The 24,655-nt window shown below is 41.9% G+C and overlaps 1 protein-coding gene across 1 annotated transcript in view; it reads left to right on the plus strand.

The window, feature by feature from the left end:
* Positions 1–343: 343 nt before the first annotated feature.
* LOC130131911 (uncharacterized) overlaps positions 344–24,655 on the plus strand; it is a 114,339-nt gene continuing 90,027 nt past the window's right edge. Inside the window, exons 1-2 of the mRNA XM_056301643.1 lie at positions 344–408; positions 519–824. Of these exons, the coding sequence (XP_056157618.1) occupies positions 363–408; positions 519–824 (352 nt within the window). The 5' untranslated portion in view covers positions 344–362. The remainder of the gene's footprint in view (positions 409–518; positions 825–24,655) is intronic.

The following is a 24,655-nucleotide window of genomic DNA, read 5'->3' on the forward strand; positions in this document are numbered from 1 at the left end:
CCAACTAGCATACTGTCCACATCTACCTTCAGAAAGAAATGTAAGGTTTGCTGTTAAATACAGACAATTTGGACACTTTGTTTGTGAAACTAGACTCCATAGTTCACAATACTGGATATACTCCAAAACCAGGACAAAACCATTTGAAAGATTATGACCCTCTCTTAATCATAAACTACAGCAATTGCAATCTGTTAATATTTGTAAATAAGTACTCCATATTCTTTGAATACATTATTGTCGCGGGGTGATTTTCAATGCAACGTATACTTCCTTGTTAGTCCACTATAAGAAGTTCATACCAGGCTCTTAGTTGGACCAGAAGAAGAGCAGCTCCCAGCAGTTCAACTTCAACACAAATCATGTTGTCTGTAGCTCTGCTGCTGCTGCTGCTGGCAGCTGGATCCTGTGAGTCTCTTTGAGGGAGAAACATTCAGGACCACAAAGCTTCTTCTGTTTATCCTTTCTGCACTGAGGCACAAAGTTGAGTTTTCAACTTTTTTCTCTCTCTTCTACAGGTGTGAACAGTCAGCAGTTGAATCAACCAGCGTCTCTGACTGTCCAGTCAGGACAACCACTGACCATCACCTGTCAGGTCTCTTATTCTGTTAGTAGCTATTACACAGCCTGGATCAGACAGCCTGCAGGAAAAGGACTGGAGTGGATTGGATATGGAAGAATCGGTTACAGCACATACTACAAAGATTCACTAAAAAACAAGTTCAGTATCTCTTTAGCAGCTTCCAGTAAGACAGCGACTCTAACAGGACAGAATATGCAGCCTGAAGACTCAGCTGTGTATTATTGTGCCAGAGACACACAGTAACACAAACCACTGGTAGACCTGTACAAAAACCCTCTCTGTCCCTGAACAGTTAAGAGATGATCCACCAGATGACACAACCTCAACTCACTAAAAACTTCAACCACTGTTTCCTGATGAAACACAAAAACACCCTTTGAATAAATGTGAAAGTAGAAAAGCAGAAGGAAAATAGCATTCTATTGAGAGTATCTAAATAAATCTATTCATGAATAAATATCTATATATTTTCTAATCTTATCCAGATTCATATCTCATTCTTTTCCAAATAAATGGTTGCCATATTGGGACTATAAGAAACTTTATATTTTGCTCTACATTATGTATTTATGTTGTTTGGAAATTATAAAATAAACAGCAAAGTAAAAGTAGTAATAGACAATGTCCAACTAGAAAGAGTATATGAAAATAAATGTCTAGGTGTGATACCAGACCACAACATCTGCTGGAAACCTCACATAACATATGTGTGAGCAAAGCTGGCAAGGAGCATTGCAGTCATGAGAAAAGCAAGACACATTCTGGATCATAAGTCATTGTACACTCTGTATTGTTCATTTATTTTACCATACCTGATCTACTGTGTGGAGGTATGGGGTAACACCTACAACACCAACCTACAACCATTATGTACACTACAAAAAAGAGCCATAAGGATAGTTAATAATGTAGGATATCATGAACACACCAACAAGCTATTTTTAAAGTCAAGTGCCTTGAAGTTCAGGGATTTAGTAGAATTTAACACAACACAAATAATGTTCAAAGCAAGAAACAATCTACTACCGAGCAATATACAACAAATATTCTCAGATAGAGAAGGGGGATATAATTTGAGAGAGAAATTAAACTTCAAGACATTATTGTTTGTACAGCTTTGAAGAGCATGGGCATTTCTATCTGTGGGGTAAAATTGTGGATCAGTGTGAGCATGGAACTCAAACAACGTACAAACACTACACAGTTCTAGAAGTAGCACAAAGGTGTGATTATCTTGAGATATAGGCATGATGAAGAGATGTGCTACCTGTTAAAGCTTTACTGATCTCCAAACAGCAAACATTCCTAATAAAATGTTTATATTAGTATAGATCTGGGTTGTTTTACATATTCCATCCATCCATCCATTATGTATTTATTTATTTGGAAATTGTAAAATAAACACCAAAGTAAAAGTAGTGATAGACAATGTCCAGCTAGAAAGAGTATATGAAAATAAATTCCTAAGTGTGATACTAAACCACAAAATCTGCTAGAATCCTCACATAACATATGTGTGAGCAAAGCTGGCAAGGAGCATTGCAGTCATGAGAAAAGCAAGACACATTCTGGATCATAAGTCATTGTACACTCTGTGACACGATCAGCAGCCAACAGGTGACATTTCCCTATCGGCATGCAATTAGCAAGTATGAGTGGCTCCTGCGTACTGCTTGGCCTGTGATTAGGTGCACCTGTCATGGTCTGTGATCTGGGTTCTCCCGTCTCCTGAATGGTGCTTACGGTCACCTGCGCCCAGGCTCCTTGATTGCCCTGAGATGTTGTGCACCTGTGCTGGGGACTATTTGACTGGGTGTTTTGCAGACATTCCCGGTCAAGTCTTGGAAAGGCTTCACGTAGGTCTGTGTAAGCGCTTGGATCCTGACCCTCATCTGCCTCCTCTGTGAGAGAGGATTTTGCATAGTTTAGTTTAGTATGTTTATTGTCTAGACGGAATACTTACGCGTGAATGAGAGGGAGGACAGTGAAATGGTCAGGATGCAAGGAGTGGAGGTGACGAAGGCATATGAGTTTAAGTACTTGGGGTCACTGTCCAAAGTAACGGGGAGTGCAGGAGAGGGGAGAAGAAGAGAGTGCAGGCCAGGTGGAGTGGGTGGAGAAGAATGTCAAGAGTGATTTGCGACAGAAGGGTACCAGCGAGAGTTAAAGGGAAGGTTTACAAGACGGTTGTGAGACCAGCTATTTTATATGGTTTGGAGACAGTGGCACTGACGAAAAGAGAGGAGGTGGAGCTGGAGGTGGCAGAGTTGAAGATGCTAAGATTTTCACTGGGAGTGACGAAGATGGACAGGATTAGGAATGATTATATTAGAGGGACAGCTCAGGTTGGACGGTTTGGAGACAAAGCAAGAGAGGCAAGATTGAGATGGCTTGGACATGTGTGGAGGAGAGATGCTGGGTATATTTGGGGAAAGATACTGAATATGAAGCTGCCAGGAAAGAGGAAAAGAGGAAGGCCAAAGAGGAGGTTTATGGATGTGGTGAGGATGGACATGCATGTGGCTGGTGTGACAGAAGAAGACGCAGAAGACAGGAAGAAATGGAAACGGATGATCCGCTGTGGCGACCCCTAACGGGAGCAGCCGAAAGTAGTAGTAGTAGTAGTAGTAGATTCTAGTTTGCATTTTTGCCTGCCCTGTGTGGCAGTAGCCTTTTGTCGTGTGCTGTGCTGAATGCCAGTAAAGCGACTAGTACTTAGCAACTGCCTCTGCCTCTTCTCTGTAATTGGGTCCAAATACACGGTGTTACAGCAAGACTCGACCAGACATGGACCCAGCAGAGTTAGAGCAGTTGCGCACTGCCATTACAACCCAAGGTGCAGTTCTTGGTGAACGGCACACCAAGCTGCAGTCACTGGAGGCGAGTGTCCACTCCATATCCAGTTTAATTGGAGAGATCAACCTCGTGCTTCAGCAGCTGACAGCAGATTGCTCCCAGCTGCAGCAGGACCAGGCTCAACAACAGCAGATGATGACCGCCATCACCAGCCTCACCACCGCTCTCCAGCAGCTACAGCCTTCCCAGACAGCACCACCTGTGTCAGCAACGCCCAACTCGACCACCTCTGCTGAACAGCCTTCTACTCCATCCCGACGCCCAGAACCGAACCTGCCCCCCCCCCCAGAGAAGTATACTGGGAACTCTGAGACCTGCTGCCAGTTCCTGGTCCAATGTGAGCTAGCCATTGGGGCTAGCTTGGTCTAGTCAGAAAGGCACGAACTGAGGAAGCCTCTTGGATGAGAGGCAAAACGTCTTCACGGATATATACCAAGTCCAGTTGCACTTGATTCAACTCCTTTGGATAACCATGACCTGGATGAATGAGAACATTCACAGACAACATTGGGGCTCAGCCCTCCAAGTTTGTAAACGAGACGGCTAAGGTCTCGTTTATTATACATCTCCTGTCTGGCCCTCCCTTGGCATAGGCCACTGCTTTGTGGGAGCAGCATATGCCCACCTGCCAGTCCTACCGAACCTTCGTGGAGCAGCTGCGCCGAGTTTTCGACCACCTGTGACGGGGCAGGAGGCAGCCAATTGACTATAAACCCTGCGGCAGGAGGGGTAGACAGTAGCTGACTACACCGTCAAGTTCCGCATGCTGGCAGTAGAGAGCGGGTGGAACACTACCTCCCTCCTCGCCATTTATCAGCACAGACTGTCGGAGGACATTAAACAGAGTGCCCTGGGGTACATGGTCATAAGCCTTCTCCAAGTCCACAAAACACAGGTAGACTGGCTGCTCAAACTCCCATGCCTCCCTGAGCACTTCCAAAAGGGTAAAGAATTGGTATGTTGTTCCACAGCCAGTATGGAATCCACGTTGTTCCTCCTGATTAAAGGTTCGGCAATCGGTTCAAGGCTCCTTTCTGTTGTGTTCAGTAATCTAGTTACCCTATATTACATTGAGTTCTATACTGCCAACCGCTAGAGGGCGCTGTATTCAAAGAGTCAACCTAACCTACTGTTACTAGTGACCTAAGAATCCACCGCCCTCTAGCGGTTGGCAGTATAGAACTCAATGTAATATAGGGTAACTAGATTACTGAACACAACATCCCCCCTTTACTTAAAATAATTGCTCGGTTTTGCATAACACTGTATCAGTAATAATAACATCTACTTGTATTATTTCTTTACGCTATCACAATGTATAAGCTTTAACAACAAAAATGCTTATTAGTTTTTTTTCACAATAACCAGGGGTTTCCAGATGGCAATCACAATTATCTAAAAGTGCTCACATTTAACCAAATAATCTCAGTATTTTTTCATCACCCATTTTACCAGATAACCACAATATTTTTCATTCACAGTAAGAACATGTTTTTGTTTTTTTTTTCTTCTATGAAGTCTCATAGTCCTCCATTTCTCCACTGCCCAGACGCACGCAAGAGCCTCTTTCTCTACAGTAGAGTATTTCCTCTCTGTTGAAGTCAGTGAACGTGATGCAAACGCCACTGTGCGTTCTGTGTGGTCTGGATGCATCTGGGAGAACACAGCTCCCAGTCCGTAGTCGGAGGCGTCAGTCGAAATTATGGTTGGGAAGCCCGGATTGATTAGAGCAAGCGCCGGGCTGTCCAGCAGCAGCTGTTTCACATTCAGGAAGCATTTCTGAGTCTCTTCAGTCCACTCGAATGTGCCTTCTTGTCGCAGACAGGCACGGAGAGGCTCTACCTCTGTAGCGTAGTTGGGTATAAACTTTGCATACCACGAGAGCATACCTAGGAAGGAGCGGAGGCTGCCCGCATCTTTGGGAGCTGGGGCTTGAGTAATGGCCTGCAAGTGCTCTGTGTCAGGCTCGATAGCTTTTGCTGTCACCAGGTGTCCCAGGAACTTCAGACCGGCTTGGCGGAAGTGGCATTTCTTTTCGTTCAGCCGCAGGCCTGCTCCTTCCAGCCGTTGTAGGACAGTTTCCAGAGCTGTGTCATGCTCCTGTGCTGTGCGCCCGTAGCAGATGACATCATCCAGGTAGTTCTGAACATTAGGCACACCCTTCAACACTGTCTCCATCAACTTTTGAAAGGCTGAAGGGGCTGAAGCCAGGCCGTAGGGAACTCTGCAGAACCGAAACAGCCCATCATGTGTGATGAAAGCTGTTAAATCCCGACTTTCGGGATGCAGCGGTACTTGGTGATATGCACTCTCCAAATCAATAGTTGAGAACACAGTAGCACCTGTCAGTGTAGAGAGTAGTTCCTCCATGTGAGGAAGGGGGTAGCTATCCACTACAATCCCTTTGTTGGGTTCTCGAAGGTCCACACACATTCGAACCCCTCCTGTTTTCTTCTGTGTGACCACGACAGGTGAGATCCACGGCGAAGCATCGATGCGCTCTATCACACCAGCTGACAGGAGATGATTCAGCTCCGCTGACACATCAGCTCGCACGGAGAAAGGAATGCGTCTCAGTTTCTGACGCACTGGCACAGCGTCCGGTGACACTGTCACTTTATGCATGAAACCTTTTGCACAGCCTACGGTTGCAGGTGAGGCTGGTTGGGTGGTGAGACATCCCACTGACACTGCAGCAGCGGGCAGAGATGGAGGTGCTGCGGATGGTGGATATACCGCGTTACCTTCGATGCGCAGGCAGAGAGCGGATATGAGGTCTCTCCCCATAAGTGCAGTCCCTGAGTCCACTACATAGAAGCCCTTTTATGCCATCCATGTGAACGGTCGCTTCCATGCAGCCCAGCACGTTGATAGGGGTCCGTGAGTATGTCACTAGACGGACTGAGGATTGTTGTAGAGGAGCTTCTTTGAAGTGCTCCTCGTAGATGCATCGAGGTAAAACAGACACTGAAGCACCCGTATCCACCGTTAGTTTCACTGTCTTCACCACTTTCGCTGTTTGAATGTCCACTGAACACTGTATCTTATCAGGGGTGTCTGTTCCTTCCACAAGCAGGAGTGTATATTCAGGCATTTCAACCTCCTTCACTGAATGAGTCTGCTGAGACTGTTTACACACACGGGCAAAGTGTCCTTTTTTATTGCAACCTCTGCATGTTGCTTTAGCAGCTGGACATTCCTGTGAGTTAGCAGGGTGTTTCTCTGAACCACACCGGTAGCAGGTACGCGAGGACGAGGCTGTAGCAGATTTCTGAGCAGACTTTGCATATGCACCCTTGTGTGGCTTTCCCTGGCCGCGTGCCGTTTGCTGGGTCTGCACAACTTGTACTGGTATTTGCTGCTGACCTGCCATAGACTTAGCTTGTAGGGTAGCTGCTTCACATTGAGTAGCTATGGTCATAGCATCGGCTAACGTCAGGCTTGTCTTTAGCAATAACCTCTCTCTAATGCGAGGGTTAGCTACACGCTCCACGAGCTGATCTCGAGTCATCCCATCCTCGTCGCCAATTTGTTCTATTCTTTGGTAGAATAACCACACGACGTATTGCTTAATAACCTTACTAAAAGAATTGCAAGGCAGACCGTTAGCTTCCAACATACTCCGACAGGTTCTCAGCAGCAACTCACAACAACATTCAAAGAGTCAACCTAACCTATTGTTACTAGTGACCTAATAATACAGCGCCCCCTAGCGGTTGGCAGCATAGCACTAGGGTAACTACATTACTGAACACAACACTTTCCACCACCATAGAGTACACTTTCCCAGGGAGGCTGAGCAATGTGATACCCCGGTAATTGGAGCACATCCTCCGGAATATCGTTTGAGAGGGAAATTAATCTTCAAGAAATGACGTGTTCGTGCAACTTTGAAGAGCATGGGGATTCCAGTCTGTGGGGTGGAATTGTGGAACAGTCTGACCATGGAACTCAAAAGTACAAACATTACACGGTTCAAGAAGTACAAAGCTCTGATTATCAAGAGATATAGGGATGGTGCAGCATGCATCACCTGAATTTTGGTGGCGTTTAGCTCAGTAGGAGACACGTACTACCATGTTTATGTGTGTGATTAACTTCTAATGCGTTTGTGTGTTCAGTTAAGTAACTGTCATGATAAAGGAGAGACCAATGGCTACTAATGTTTTGCACGATGTGTTGGTTTATAGTCAATGTATTTAGGTTTGATGGTTTAGGATTGTGTTTGCTGATTGGTGGACCTTTCTCATGGATACTTGCCTGTAGTGTTTGACTTTAACTGTTTAACACTAGAACGACCGGGATTTCACTCCTACCTAAAACCACCATGGGCGGTCAAATGATGGCTGGTTTTTAAACTCTATATTCTGTCAAGACAAATACCCAACTGAGATATTAATGCATTAGATATGTTAGTATGTCTGTTAGGAATATTTACTGGATACCAATGATTTTTTTTAACGAAGAAAGGATCTCTCTCTCTCTCTCTCTCTCGCTCTCTGTTTCTCTCTCTGTATGTGTGTATATATATATACACTACCGTTCAAAAGTTTGGGATCACCCAAACAATTTTGTGTTTTCCATGAAAAGTCACACTTATTCACCACCATATGTTGTGAAATGAATAGAAAATAGAGTCAAGACATTGACAAGGTTAGAAATAATGATTTGTATTTGAAATAAGGTTTTTTTTACATCAAACTTTGCTTTCGTCAAAGAATCCTCCATTTGCAGCAATTACAGCATTGCAGACCTTTGGCATTCTAGCTGTTAATTTGTTGAGGTAATCTGGAGAAATTGCACCCCACGCTTCCAGAAGCAGCTCCCACAAGTTGGATTGGTTGGATGGGCACTTCTTTGAGCAGATTGAGTTTCTGGAGCATCACATTTGTGGGGTCAATTAAACGCTCAAAATGGCCAGAAAAAGAGAACTTTCATCTGAAACTCGACAGTCTATTCTTGTTCTTAGAAATGAAGGCTATTCCATGCGAGAAATTGCTAAGAAATTGAAGATTTCCTACACCGGTGTGTACTACTCCCTTCAGAGGACAGCACAAACAGGCTCTAACCAGAGTAGAAAAAGAAGTGGGAGGCCGCGTTGCACAACTGAGCAAGAAGATAAGTACATTAGAGTCTCTAGTTTGAGAAACAGATGCCTCACAGGTCCCCAACTGGCATCTTCATTAAATAGTACCCGCAAAACACCAGTGTCAACATCTACAGTGAAGAGGCGGCTGCGGGATTCTGGGCTTCAGGGCAGAGTGGCAAAGAAAAAGCCATATCTGAGACTGACCAATAAAAGAAAAAGATTAAGATGGGCAAAAGAACACAGACATTGGACAGAGGAAGACTGGAAAAAAGTGTTGTGGACGGATGAATCCAAGTTTGAGGTGTTTGGATCACAAAGAAGGTTTGTGAGACGCAGAACAAATGAAAAGATGCTGGAAGAATGCCTGACGCCATCTGTTAAGCATGGTGGAGGTAATGTGATGGTCTGGGGTTGCTTTGGTGCTGGTAAGGTGGGAGATTTGTACAGGGTAAAAGGGATTCTGAATAAGGAAGGCTATCACTCCATTTTGCAACGCCATGCCATACCCAGTGGACAGCGCTTGATTGGAGCCAATTTCATCCTACAACAGGACAATGACCCTAAACACACCTCCAAATTGTGCAAGAACTATTTAGAGCAGAAGCAGGCAGCTGGTATTCTATCGGTAATGGAGTGGCCAGCGCAGTCACCAGATCTGAACCCCATTGAGCTGTTGTGGGAGCAGCTTGACCGTATGGTACGCAAGAAGTGCCCATCCAACCAATCCAACTTGTGGGAGCTGCTTCTGGAAGCGTGGGGTGCAATTTCTCCAGATTACCTCAACAAATTAACAGCTAGAATGCCAAAGGTCTGCAATGCTGTAATTGCTGCAAATGGAGGATTCTTTGACGAAAGCAAAGTTTGATGTAAAAAAAATCTTATTTCAAATACAAATCATTATTTCTAACCTTGTCAATGTCTTGACTCTATTTTCTATTCATTTCACAACATATGGTGGTGAATGAGTGTGGCTTTTCATGGAAAACACAAAATTGTTTGGGTGATCCCAAACTTTTGAACGGTAGTGTATATATATATATATATATATATATATATATATACATATATATATACATATATATATACGCTTACTGTCTACAATAGTGGAAGCATTATATCCACCAAACATGGAGCATAAACCCCTCTTAGAATACATACAAGCAGTGGACAGAAGCAGCCAAAGCAGAAACATGATACTGAGCATTAAAGATGGGTAATGTCTCAAGTTACTGTAAATAGCATGGGGTGTTGTGTCTTTTTGTTGCTGTACACTCAGACAGTAGTGGGGAGGAATATGTCCAACATGACACTAAGACAACTTTTTGAGGAAGTAAGATGTCAGTCAGTAATGTTAGCAAAGGGGACTTAACACATAGTATTTACTGTGAAGGAAACACCTGCTGTCAACAGTAATTTGGGTGAATATGAATATTTGCTGGAGAAGAGAAGTACACTAGAAAATAGCAGAAAATAACTGTCCATAACACCATGGGCTAAAAGGGACCAAAGTAAAATAAGTGCTGGTACTATTGCATGAAGGCAAGAACAAAAAAGATGACTAAAAAGAGTCTCGTTGATCAGCAAAACCTGATCTTATCACTTATGTAACAATACTAAGTACACATGAGTTATGTATTTGTGTGGACCATTTTACTAGTTGGTATATACAGTACAAAACACCTTGTAGTTCCTCTGCTTTGCTGCTCAGGACATCCACCTGTCAGTTATTTGAGTGAAGCAGGTGTTTTATTGTGCAAGACGGACACATCAAAACAGCCCAAATGTACTCCACATACAAAGTAATCCTTCACATTCACTTTCTCAAGCTGGAATTAAAATGATCCAGCAATCCAGTCTTTCACTGAAATCTAAGACTGGCACAAAGAACATGTCCACTTCTGTATTTGTGTCAGGTCACCAAGTTGTTATTCAAATCTATCTTGAGAAAGAAATGTAAGGTTTTGCTGTGTGTGTTCAGGGATGATTATTAGAAAACAAGCAATCAAGCTCTATTCATATTTACATAAGACTAGTGACTATTCCTGGAACACTTTAGTATGTAGGTGTCCTATTCTATGCAAAGTATACTTCCTTGTTAGTCCACTATAAGAAGTTCATACCAGGCTCTTAGTTGGACCAGAAGAAGAGCAGCTCCCAGCAGTTCAACTTCAACACAAACCATGTTGTCTGTAGCTCTGCTGCTGCTGCTGCTGGCAGCTGGATCCTGTGAGTCTCTTTGAGGGAGAAACATTCAGGACCACAAAGCTTCTTCTGTTTATCCTTTCTGCACTGAGGCACAAAGTTGAGTTTTCAACTTTTTTCTCTCTCTTCTACAGGTGTGAACAGTGAGCAGTTGAATCAACCAGCGTATCTGACTGTCCAGCCAGGACAACCAATGACCATCACCTGTCAGGTCTCTTATTCTTTTAGTAGCTATTACACAGCCTGGATCAGACAGCCTGCAGGAAAAGGACTGGAGTGGATTGGAATGAAAAGTGCTTCATACACATTCTACAAAGAGTCACTAAAAAACAAGTTCAGTATCTCTTTAGCAGCTTCCAGTAAGACAGCGACTCTAACAGGACAGAATATGCAGCCTGAAGACTCAGCTGTGTATTATTGTGCCCGAGAGACACAGTAACACAAACCACTGGTAGACCTGTACAAAAACCCTCTCTGTCCCTGAACAGTTAAGAGATGATCCACCAGATGACACAACCTCAACTCACTAAAAACTTCAACCACTGTTTCCTGATGAAACACAAAAACACCCTTTGAATAAATGTAAAAGTAGAAAAGTGGAGGGAAAATAGCATTCTATTGAGAGCATCTAAATAAACCTATTTATGAAGAAATATCTAAAGGTTTACAAATCTTATCTAAATTCACATCTCATTCTTCTCCAAATAAATGGGTGCCATATTAGGACTATAAGAAACTTTATATTTTAATAATAATGCCACTAAATTAAACTTCTATAGCGCTTCTCTAACACTCGAAGTGGCTTTACAATAAACGGGGTGAAAGAAGACAACAGATAAACACAACAGACATACAGGGGTGGAGGGGAAGGGGGGCTACGAGAGGGAGAAGCAGCAGCCACACACGGCGGCAGCAGTACTCTCCCACTTAAACACTCACAAAAGGGCAAGAAAAACAAAAAACCACAGCAGTGTAGACGTTGATGTTGTGTAGGGGTTTACCCCACAGACCCGAGGTATCCACTAGGTGGCACTATTTACCCCATAGCTGGGGGCTGGGTGGTGGGCATCAGGGAATCTCCACACACCCCGGCGGGCCTGCGTACCGCACGTCTAGGGGCCAGACCTCTTCCGAGTCCCTTGTAGACCAGCCAGGGTCCAAGATGTAGCCAGTTACGAGAAGAAGGATGCTGGCGTCATGGGAAATGTTTGGCGTCTGATACTGACGCACGACGCACCCTTAGCGTCTGTGTGAGACGCACCAGGCTTTCACCTGACTTTAAACTGAACACATCCGCCGCAATATGTGATGCTCAGAGCAACTGCTCCGGCCATCCAGCAGCTCCAGTCGTACCCCAACCGCAACATTATGAGACGCTTTGTCACCCGGAAGTGTTTGTTTCAACCACGGGAGCTGGTTCATGTGACTTGGGCAGCAGCTCGTGTCCATATACCAGATGGTGGTGGTAATAATACACACCATTACGTTGTTTGCCAACCCATATATTTTTACACAAAAATACACACATCTGATAAACAGATACAATTAAAACACTTGCCAGGGGGGATGCACATTATAAAGATGCCACAAGTACCAACTCAATATTATGAGACCACATATAAGTACAGATGTATAGTTTTCACTGCTTTCACATTGGTAGATGACCTAACAGCATCCAAATAAGGTTCAAGTTCGTTTCTGAATGCGGTGAAAGAAGGCTTAGAATTTCTAAATTTACACTTATGAATATGACACTTGGCAAGTAAAAATATAAGACTTATAATAAAAAAATTGTCAGCTTTCTCCTTAAAATCAAAGAAGCCAAGAAGTACATTTTCAAAGGTAAAGGAAAGATCAGCAATAATGTGTATTTGAATAAAATAAAGGACGTCAGACCAAAACTTTTTAGTTTGTGTACAATACCAAAACAGATGCAGAGCAGTTTCAGGCATAGTAACACAAAACGAGCAACCAATATCAACATCATTTTTAAGCCTTTTAAGATATAATTTAGCAGGGTAGAATCTATGAGTTAGTTTAAACATGATTTCTCTCACTTTGTTAGATAACAGGTGTTTGAGAGGTAAAGTCCAAACTCTTTTCCAAGGAATGTTCTCCACAATTTTTTCCTAGAAAAATTTTACATAAGGTATTGATACTATATCTCTTTGGAATGAAGCTCTAACACATCTATTTCTACTTTTACAATAATTTGAAACACAGTTTACTGATTACAGATCCATCCAGCTCTATAGAGGGAACAACAGAAACTCTTAATTTTGAGTCTCATCAGCATCAGAGCACCGGAAGGAATGGCATCAAAAACAACTGCATACTCCTTTGCAGGTACTGGGATTTTAAATTTTGATAAAAATTCAGAGTAATTCAGCAAGTGACCTTCTGAGTTAAGCAGTTCACCCACCAACCTAATATCATTGTTAAACCAGTTTCCAAAGAATAATGAGTGATTTTTATAAACGATATTCCTGGTGTTCCATATAAAGTATTTACGAGGAGAGAAGTTGTGTTTATGTAGGAGAGACCAAGCCAACAGAAATTGTTTATGAAAGTTTGATAATTTTACGGGTATTTTAAGAATATCATAATTGCATTGTAGAACAAATTTCAGGCCACCTATTATAGAAAAAAATATAATTAGGGATGAAATTCCATAAGGAAGCGGTGTTTTTCACGATCTGTCTTATATAATTACTCTTAAATGTATTGTTTAATGTTGTAAAATCCAAAATGTTTAATCCTCCACAACCAGTAGTATTCATAATAAAAGTTCAAAATGTGTCTTGTTATTCAAACAAAAGGTTATCAATATTTTTTGCAGTTGAATTCTCAACAGGGAAGGAAAGAGCGACATAAGTTAGTCTTGAAATGCCTTCAGCTTTTGAGAGAAGACGTCTCCCTCTTAATGATAGCTCTCTCTGTAACCATATATTACATTTTTTGCCTGGCCTTTCAATGACTGGCTCAAAATTCAAAGAAAATCTTACAGATTCATCTATTCTAATATTTACACCCAAATATGTAACTTGATTCTTAATTGGAATACCACATACAGATGACATTTTATATGTCTTGATAGGCATTAATTCACATTTGTTCATGTTTAAACATAAACCGGAAGCATTGGAAAATTCTTAATAAGGTCCAAAGCACAAGGGATTTGAGTAGTATCTTTTAAGAAGAGGACTGTATCGTCTGCCAGCTGACTGATGAAGACCTGTCTGTCCGCAACCACTACACCCTGCAAATCACTATTGGAACTGTAAGTAGCAAGAAGTTGTGCAGTGATCAAAAAGCGATAAGGGGAAATGGGACAACCTTGTCTAACTCCGCGATAACGGTTGAACTTGGAGAAGTACTATATTTTAACTTACTTGAGCGACTACCATTATTATAAAGAGTGTGATAGTTTTACAAAAGAAGTCCACGAAACCAAACTTTGATAGGGCTTTGATAGGGCAAAAGTAGTTAACGTTGATTGTTAAGTACTTGGACTTGACCTAGTAGATTGTAACATGTCTGTTGCAGAGATTAATGCACATTTTTGTAGAGCTACCAAATAGAGATGTTCCTACGATGCCATCTTGGTCCTTCCCCAACCGCCATAAAAGTTAAGATGATAAAGACGAAGTAGATGACGTGACGAGGAAACATGGAGGTGAGTGAAATTACAAATACAGAACAAGAGGAGGCATCCAAACCAACCCAAGATGGGGGAGATGAATTTGTTACTAAATGGGTTGCAACTTTTTTTGTGTGGACATGGTTTGGATTTAGAAAACCCAACACCAAAAAGAAAACTATACTCTGCAAACTGTGTCGCATGACAGTCATTGCTGGAGGTGGACATACTTTTAAGTCAAGTGTTGTCCCACTGTACTGCCCTGTATTTTTTGGTACTAGTGAGTGGAAGGGCTGAAAAAAAATACCTGGGACCTATAAGGGGCACCAATCCCCCAACACACACACACACACACACACACACACACACACATTGGTGGTTTAATTTATATAGAGAGGGCAACTAAAAGCCAGTTGAAGCTCGTGTAAGTCATAATTTGGTTTTAATCATGAAAGCCATTAACTTAAATTATCCTTAAAGTATGCTTACATTAACATTTTAGATTGTCTAATTTTGGGCCATGGCAAAGTTAGTGTAGTACAATTCTAATTTCTAATGCTCTAATATTTTATTTTGATTGTTTTTATAACTGTAAGCAATATTGTATGAAAACCAAGAACAACAATAAGCAAAGAAGCAGCCAACTTGTGACATAAATCTGATCTTATCTTTTGTGTACAAGCTGCTGAGTACATCTGAGTGACCGATTAGTGTATAGGATTTACTGCAATATATAATCCAGTAGAAGATAAACAAAAACACTTTAAAACCTGTTCTTTTACCATGCTGGTCAGGACTTCCATCTTTAAGTTATCTGAATGAATCAGACTTGTTATTGTCTGAGACAAATGCACCAAAACAGCCCCAATGTCCTCCACCTACAAAGTAAAACTTCCTACTGACTTTCTCAAGGTCGAAATGAAATGATCACGACACTGAAATTTTCACTGAAATCAAAGATTTGATGAAACCAAAAGGAGCACTTCCATATTCATCTTAATTAACCAACTAGCATACTGTCCACATCTACCTTCAGAAAGAAATGTAAGGTTTGCTGTTAAATGCAGACAATTTGGACACTTTGTTTGTGAAACTAGACTCCATAGTTCACAATACTGGATATACTCCAAAACCAGGACAAACCCATTTGAATGATTATGACCCTCTCTTAAACGTGTTTATTGATTAATCATAAACTACGGCAATTGCAATCTGTTAATATTTGTAAATAAGTACTCCATGTTCTTTGAATACATTATTGTGGCGGGGTGATTTTCTATGCAAAGTATACTTCCTTGTTAGTCCACTATAAGAAGTTCATACCAGGCTCTTAGTTGGACCAGAAGAAGAGCAGCTCCCAGCAGTTCAACTTCAACACAAATCATGTTGTCTGTAGCTCTGCTGCTGCTGCTGCTGGCAGCTGGATCCTGTGAGTCTCTTTGAGGGAGAAACATTCAGGACCACAAAGCTTCTTCTGTTTATCCTTTCTGCACTGAGGCACAAAGTTGAGTTTTCAACTTTTTTCTCTCTCTTCTACAGGTGTGAACAGTCAGCAGTTGAATCAACCAGCGTCTCTGACTGTCCAGCCAGGACAACCACTGACCATCACCTGTCAGGTCTCTTATTCTTTTAGTAGCTATTACACAGCCTGGATCAGACAGCCTGCAGGAAAAGGACTGGAGTGGATTGGAATGAAAAGTGCTTCATACACATACTACAAAGAGTCACTAAAAAACAAGTTCAGTATCTCTTTGGCAGCTTCCAGTAAGACAGCGACTCTAACAGGGCAGAATATGCAGCCTGAAGACTCAGCTGTGTATTATTGTGCCCGAGGCACACAGTAACACAAACCACTGGTAGACCTGTACAAAAACCCTCTCTGTCCCTGAACAGTTAAGAGATGATCCACCAGATGACACAACCTCAACTCACTAAAAACTTCAACCACTGTTTCCTGATGAAACACAAAAACACCCTTTGAATAAATGTAAAAGTAAAAAAGTGGAGGGAAAATAGCATTCTATTGAGAGCATCTAAATAAATCTATTCATGAATAAATAGCTATGTATGTAGTAATTTTACCCAGATTCACATCTCATTCGTTTTCCAAATAAATGGGTGCCATATTGGGACTATAAGAAACGTTATATTTTGCTCTACATTATGTATTATGTTGTTTGGGAATTATAAAATAAACAGCAAAGTAAAAGTAGTGATAGACAATATCCAACTAGAAAGAGTATATGAAAATAAATGTCTAGGTGTGATACTAGACCACAAGATCTGCTGGAAACCTCACATAACATATGTGTGAGCAAAGCTGGCAAGGAGCATCGCAGTCATGAGAAAAGCAAGACACATTCTGGATCATAAGTCATTGTACACTCTGTATTGTTCATTTATTTTACCATACCTGATCTACTGTGTGAGGTATGGGGTAACACCTACAACACCAACCTACAACCATTATGTACACTACAAAAAAGAGCCATAAGGACAGTTCACAATGTAGGATATAGTGACCACACCAACAAGCTATTTTTAAAGTCAAGTGCCTTGAAGTTCAGGGATTTAGTAGAATTTAACACAACACAAATAATGTTCAAAGCAAGAAACAATCTACTACCGAGCGATCAGGCACGGATCTATGCACGGGCTTACCTGGGCTTGAGCCCAGGGGCCAATCAGGAGAGAGGGCCTATGATAGAAGGGGAAAACATATATACTTTAATTTTTTTATAGGCCCCAAGTCCGAAATCTCCCCCGAATCCGAGCCCCCCCCCTCCAAATGGTGCTTGTAGTCTATCGTCGAAATGGCAATGTGTGTCTTTCATGTTCACGTTACCTTAGCTGACCCTGGGTTGTACGTGTATCTAAATGCTACCTTAGCCTACCTCGTTTATAACCAATCAGGGGTCATGTTCTCTTCAAAAGTGGTATGCAATGCGCAGGTGCACGTTGGTTTTGAGATTGTGGGTAAACGACAGCTAGTTTACTAATTCAAATCGATGCAATCAAAATGTCAGAGTCTCAGCCACCGCGTACATTTGAAAGTGGTTATCAAAAAAGAAAGACACAGAAACTCAGGGAGCTTCGTGAGCAAGAACTGCTTAAAAAGATTCCGAAACTTACTGGATATTTCGGTAAGGCTCGTGCTGATCAGTTGCCCGTGGGGAAGAAATTGAGCGCCGCTGCCAAAGAGCTCGACCCACCTACAAGTGGCAGCGCTGCTAATCATACAGCAGCAGAAGAAGCAGCAGCAGCAGCACTTCCAGGCCCAGCAGCAGCAGCAGCAGCAGCAGCAGCAGCAGAAGCAGCAGCAGCAGCAGCAGCAGCACTTCCAGGCCCAGCAGCAGCAGCAGCAGCAGCACTTCCAGGCCCAGCAGCAGCAGCACTTCCAGGCCCAGCAGCAGCAGCAGCAGCAGCACTTCCAGGCCCAGCAGCAGCAGCAGCAGCAGCACTTCCAGGCCAGCAGCAGCAGCAGCACTTCCAGGCCCAGCAGCAGCAGCAGCACTCACTAGCCCTGCTGCTCCCAACAGCACACCATCAGCCGACCCAGGCGAAGATCCGGTCAAACAGCCTAGCGACGAGAACGCGGACTTCAATATCACAGCAGCCGACCCTAGAGAATCGACCGCAGAGCCCTTGGCTACTAATGCTGATGGTGTAGCAGCAGCAGCAGCATTAGTAGCCACCCCGATCAAGCTGCCAGGTCAAACGTGGATGAGGATCCATACAGTACAGATGCAGCATGCTGGGGTAACATTAATGAAGATGTGCGGACTTATTGGGCGTGTAAAGGGCCAGAATCATGCCAGAATAAAAACGTGGATTTCTCAGCTTCTGAGAGACAATATAAACATCAAAAGCGGTGTTTTTCAAAAACGTTATTCAATCGAAGGCCTGTTAATGGAGAATATGTGCCCCGTGAGTGGCTCCTTTACTCCCCATCTAAAGGAGTGGTGTTTTGTTTCGTCCGTCGCTTGTTCGGGGACATAACATCACATTCAAAGCCATTTGTTAATAATGGCTATAATGATTGGACACATGCCCATGATGGCCTAGTTAAGAGTGAAGGCTCTGACTCCCACAGGAAGGCGATGCTTGCGTGGATTGCTAGGACGGCAGATAAAGGACAGATCGATTCAGACCTGAAAAAACAATTGGAGAGTGAATGTGATTGCTGGAAAGATGTGCTCAAACGGGTGGTGGCAGTTATTAAGTTTTTATCTGAGCGTGGGCTGCCTTTTAGGGGTGACAGCGAGTTATTTGGTCTTCCAAGTAATGGCAATTATTTAGGCATGTTAGAAGTGATAAGCCAATTTGATCCTTTTCTAAAAGCACACATCAATAAATACGGGAGCGCTGGCCGAGCAAATCCTTCCTAGCTTTCTTCAAATATTTGTGAAGAATTTATCGGGCTGATGGGACAAAAGGTGCTTTCAGAAATAATAAGTCAACTGAAGATCGCAAAGTACTTCTCCATCAGTGTCGACTCGACTCCTGATGTTTCGCAATACGTACGTGTCAGAGGACACGTTTTTGCGAGACCGAAATACGTGTATATGGACACGTATTAGTTGCCACTGGGGCCGCAATCCCGTCTTCTGGCCACTGGGGGCGCAACAAAAAGGGCGGACAGCGTCATGGTGAATCTGCATTGTTCCTCCTTGATCCGAGGTTCGACAATCGGTTCGAGCCTCCTTTCCAGCACCCTAGAGTACACTTTCCCAGGGAGGCTGGACAATGTGATGCCCCGATATTTCGAGCACATCCTCCAGAATATAATTTGAGAGGGAAATTAAACTTCAAGAAATTATGTGTTCGTACAACTTTGAAGAGCATGGGGATTTCAATCTGTGGGGTAAAATTGTGGAACAGTGTCACCATGGAACTCAAACAAAGTACAAACATTACACAGTTCAAGAAGAAGTACAAAGGTCTGATTATTTTTTATTTTCCTTTCTTAATTTATGTTTATTTACTTACCAGATTCATTTCCACTATTCACTGATTATACCTGCACAGGGAGTCTAGTTTAGGTGCTATTACACAGTAAATCCTGTAGATGGGGGACTGCGCGCACAAATGAAAGGTCTCTGTGTAGCTGTTGTTTAAGTTGTATTAACAGAATGTTGAGTGTTTTGGAGGCATTATTTTGATTGTTAGATTGCTGGTTGGCATACTGCTGTGCAGCTGGCTGGGCTCCGTTTTCTCAGTGGCCGGCGTGGGGTGGCATGTGGCCAGCGGAGGTGTAGCATGCATCACCTGAATTTTGGTGGCGTTTCGCTCAGTAGGAGACACATACTACTATGTTTATGTGTGTGATTAACTTCTAATGCGTTTGTGTGTTCAGTTAAGTAACTGTCATGATAAAGGAGAGACCAATGGCTACTAATGTTTTGCACGATGTGTTGGTTTATAGTCAATGTATTTGGGTTTGATTGTTTAGGATTGTGTTTGCTGATTGGTGGAACTTTCTCATGGATACTTGCCTATAGTGTTTGACTTTACCTGTTTAACACTAGAACGACCGGGATTTCACTCCTACCTAAAACCACCATGGGCGGTCAAATGATGGCTGGTTTTTAAACTTTATATTCTGTCAAGATAAATACCCAACTGAGATATTAATGCATTAGATATGTTAGTATGTCTGTTAGGATATTTACTTGATACCAATGATTTTTTTTAACGAAGAAAGGATCTCTCTCTCTCTCTCTCTCGCTCTCTCTCTCTCTCTCTGTATATATAGATAGATATAGATATAGATATATATCCGCTTACTGTCCACAATAGTGGAAGCATTATATCCACCAAACATGGAGCATAAACCCCTCTTAGAATACATACAAGCAGTGGATAGAAGCAGCCAAAGCAGAAACATGATACTGAGCATTAAAGATGGGTAATGTCTCAAGTTACTGTAAATAGCATGGGGTGTTGTGTCTTTTTGTTGCTGTACACTCAGACAGTAGTGGGGAGGAATATGTCCCACATGACACTAAGACAACTTTTTGAGGAAGTAAGATGTCAGTCAGTAATGTTAGCAAAGGGGACTTAACACATAGTATTTACTGTGAAGGAAACACCTGCTGTCAACATTAATTTGGGTGAATATGAATATTTGCTGGAGAAGAGAAGTACACTAGAAAATAGCAGAAAATAACTGTCGATAACACCATGGGCTAAAAGGGACCAAAGTAAAATAAGTGCTGGTACTATTGCATGAAGGCAAGAACAAAAAAGATGACTAAAAAGAGTCTCGTTGATCAGCAAAACCTGATCTTATCATTTATGTAACACTACTAAGTACACATGAGTTATGTATTTGTGTGGAGCATTTTACTAGTTGGTATATACAGTACAAAACACCTTGTAGTTCCTCTGCTTTGCTGCTCAGGACATCCACCTGTCAGTTATCTGAGTGAAGCAGGTGTTTTATTGTGCAAGACGGACACATCAAAACAGCCCAAATGTACTCCACATACAAAGTATGTGGAGTACATACTTTGTAATTCACATTCACTTTCTCAAGCTGGAATTAAAATGATCCAGCAATCCAGTCTTTCACTGAAATCTAAGACTGGCACAAAGAACATGTCCACTTCTGTATCTGTGTCAGGTCACCAAGTTGTTATTCAAATCTATCTTGAGAAAGAAATGTAAGGTTTTGCTGTGTGTGTTCAGGGAAGATTATTAGAAAACAAGCAATCAAGCTCTATTCATATTTACATAAGACTAGTGACTATTCCTGGAACACTTTAGTATGTAGGTGTCCTATTCTATGCAAAGTATACTTCCTTGTTAGTCCACTATAAGAAGTTCATACCAGGCTCTTAGTTGGACCAGAAGAAGAGCAGCTCCCAGCAGTTCAACTTCAACACAAATCATGTTGTCTGTAGCTCTGCTGCTGCTGCTGCTGGCAGCTGGATCTTGTGAGTCTCTTTGAGGGAGAAACATTCAGGACCACAAAGCTTCTTCTGTTTATCCTTTCTGTACTGAGGTACAAAGTTGAGTTTTCAACTTTTTTCTCTCTCTTCTACAGGTGTGAACAGTGAGCAGTTGAATCAACCAGCGTCTCTGACTGTCCAGCAGGGACAACCACTGACCATCACCTGTCAGGTCTCTTATTCTGTTAGTAGCTATTACACAGGCTGGATCAGACAGCCTGCAGGAAAATGACTGGAATGGATTGGAATGAAATACACTGGGGGCGCATACTACAAAGAGTCACTAAAAAACAAGTTCAGTATCTCTTTTGAAGCTTCCAGTAAGACAGCGACTCTAACAGGACAGAATATGCAGCCTGAAGACTCAGCTGTGTATTATTGTGCCCGATACACACAGTAACACAAACCACTGGTAGACCTGTACAAAAACCCTCTCTGTCCCTGAACAGTTAAGAGATGATCCACCAGATGACACAACCTCAACTCACTAAAAACTTCAACCACTGTTTCCTGATGAAACACAAAAACACCCTTTGAATAAATGTAAAAGTAGAAAACTGGAGGGAAAATAGCATACTATTGAGAGTATCTAAATAAACCTATTCATGAATAAATATCTAAAGGTTTACAAATCTTATCTAAATTCACATCTCATTCTTCTCCAAATAAATGGATGCCATATTAGGACTATAAGAAACTTTATATTTTAATAATAATACCACTAAGTTAAACTTCTATAGCGCTTCTCTAACACTCAAAGTGGCTTTACAATAAACGGGGTGAAAGAAGACAACAGATAAACACAACAGACATACAGGGGTGGAGGGGAAGGGGGGCTACGAGAGGGAGAAGCAGCAGCCACACACGGCGGCAGCAGTACTCTCCCACTTAAACACTCACAAAAGGGCAAGAAAAACAAAAAACCACAGCAGTGTAGACGTTGGTGTTGTGTAGGGGTTTACCCCACAGACCCGAGGTATCCACTAGGTGGCACTATTTACCCCATAGCTGGGGGCTGGGTGGTGGGCATCAGGGAATCTCCACACACCCCGGTGGGCCTGCGTACCGCACGTCTAGGGGCCAGACCTCCCCCGAGTCCCTTGTAGACCAGCCAGGGTCCAAGATGTAGCCAGTTACGAGAAGAAGGATGCTGACGTCATGGGAAATGTTTGGCGTCTGATACTGACGCACGACGCACCCTTAGCGTCTGTGTGAGATGCACCAGGCTTTCACCTGACTTTAAACTGAACACATCCGCCACAATATGTGATGCTCAGAGCAACTGCTCCGGCCATCCAGCAGCTCCAGTAGTACCCCAACCGCAGCATTAGGAGACGCTTTGTCACCCGGAAGTGTTTGTTTCAACCACGGGAGCTGGTTCATGTGATTTGGGCAGCAGCTCATGTCCATATACCAGATGGTGGTGGTAATAATACACACCATTAAGTTGTTTGCCAACCGATATATTTATACACAAAAATACACACATCTGATAAACAGATACAATTAAAACACTTGCCAGGGGGGAATGCACATTATAAAGATGCCACAAATACCAACTCAATATTATGAGACCACAGATAAGTACAGATGTATAGTTTTCACTGCTTTCACATTGGTAGATGACCTAACAGCATCCAAATAAGGTTCAAGTTCGTTTCTGAATGTGGTGAAAGAAGGCTTAGAATTTCTAAATTTACACTTATGAATATGACATTTGGCAAGTAAAAATATAAGACTTATAATAAAAAAATTGTCAGCTTACTCCTTAAAATCAAAGAAGCCAAGAAGTACATTTTCAAAGATAGAGGAAAGATCAGCAATAATGTGTATTTGAATAAAATAAAGGACGTCAGACCAAAACTTTTTAGTATGTGTACAATACCAAAACAGATGCAGAGCAGTTTCAGGCATAGTAACACAAAACGAGCAACCAATATCAACATCATTTTTAAGCCTTTTAAGATATAATTTAGCAGGGTAGAATCTATGAGTTAGTTTAAACATGATTTCTCTCACTTTATTAGTTAACAGGTGTTTGAGAAGTCCAAACTCTTTTCTGAGGAATGTTCGCCACAAATTTGTCCCAAAATAATTTTACATAAGGTATTGATACTATATGTCTTTGGAATGAAGCTCTAATACATCTATTTCTACTTTTACGATAATTTGAAACATAGTTTACTGATTACAGATCCATCCAGCTCTGTAGAGGGAACAACAGAAACTCTTAATTTTGAGCCTCTTATCAGCATCAGAGCACCAGGAGGAATGGCATCAAAAACAACTGCATACTCCTTTGGAGGTACTGGGATTTTAAATTTTGATAAAAATTCAGAGTAATTCAGCAAGTGACCTTCTGAGTTAAGCAGTTCACCCACCAACCTAATATCATTGTTAAACGAGTTTCCAAAGAATAACGAGTGATTTTTATAAACGATATTCCTGTTGTTCCATATAAAGTATTTACGAGGAGAGAAGTTGTGTTTATGTAGGACAGACCAAGCCAACAGAAATTGCTTATGAAAGTTTGATAATTTTACGGGTATTTTAAGAATATCATAATTGCATTGTAGAACAAATTTCAGGCCACCTATTATAGAAAAAAATATAATTAGGGATGAAATTCCATAAGGAAGCGGTGTTTTTCACCAACTGTCTTATATAATTACTCTTAAATGTATTGTTTAATGTTGTAAAATCCAAAATGTTTAATCCTCCACAACCAGTAGTATTCATAATAAAAGTTCAAAATGTGTCTTGTTATTCAAACAAAAGGTTATCAATATTTTTTGAAGTTGAATTCTCAACAGGGAAGGAAAGAGCGACATAAGTTAGTCTTGAAATGCCTTCAGCTTTTGAGAGAAGACTTCTCCCTCTTAATGATAGCTCTCTCTGTAACCATATATTACATTTTTTGCCTGGCCTTTCAATGACTGGCTCAAAATTCAAAGAACATCTTACAGATTCATCTATTCTAATATTTACACCCAAATATGTAACTTGATTCTTAATTGGAATACCACATACAGATGACATTTCACATGTCTTGATAGGCATTAATTCACATTTGTTCATGTTTAAACATAAACCGGAAGCATTGGACAATTCTTAATAAGGTCCAAAGCACGAGGGATTTGAGTAGCATCTTTTAAGAAGAGGGCTGTATCGTCTGCCAGCTGACTGATGAAGACCTGTCTGTCCGCAACCACTACACCCTGCAAATCACTATTGGAACTGTAAGTAGCAAGAAGTTGTGCAGTGATCAAAAAGCGATAAGGGGAAATGGGACAACCTTGTCTAACTCCGCGATAAAGGTTGAACTTAGAGAA

The sequence above is a fragment of the Lampris incognitus genome (assembly GCF_029633865.1).
Source record: "Lampris incognitus isolate fLamInc1 chromosome 5 unlocalized genomic scaffold, fLamInc1.hap2 SUPER_5_unloc_1, whole genome shotgun sequence".
NCBI classification, from domain to species: Eukaryota; Metazoa; Chordata; class Actinopteri; order Lampriformes; family Lampridae; genus Lampris; species Lampris incognitus.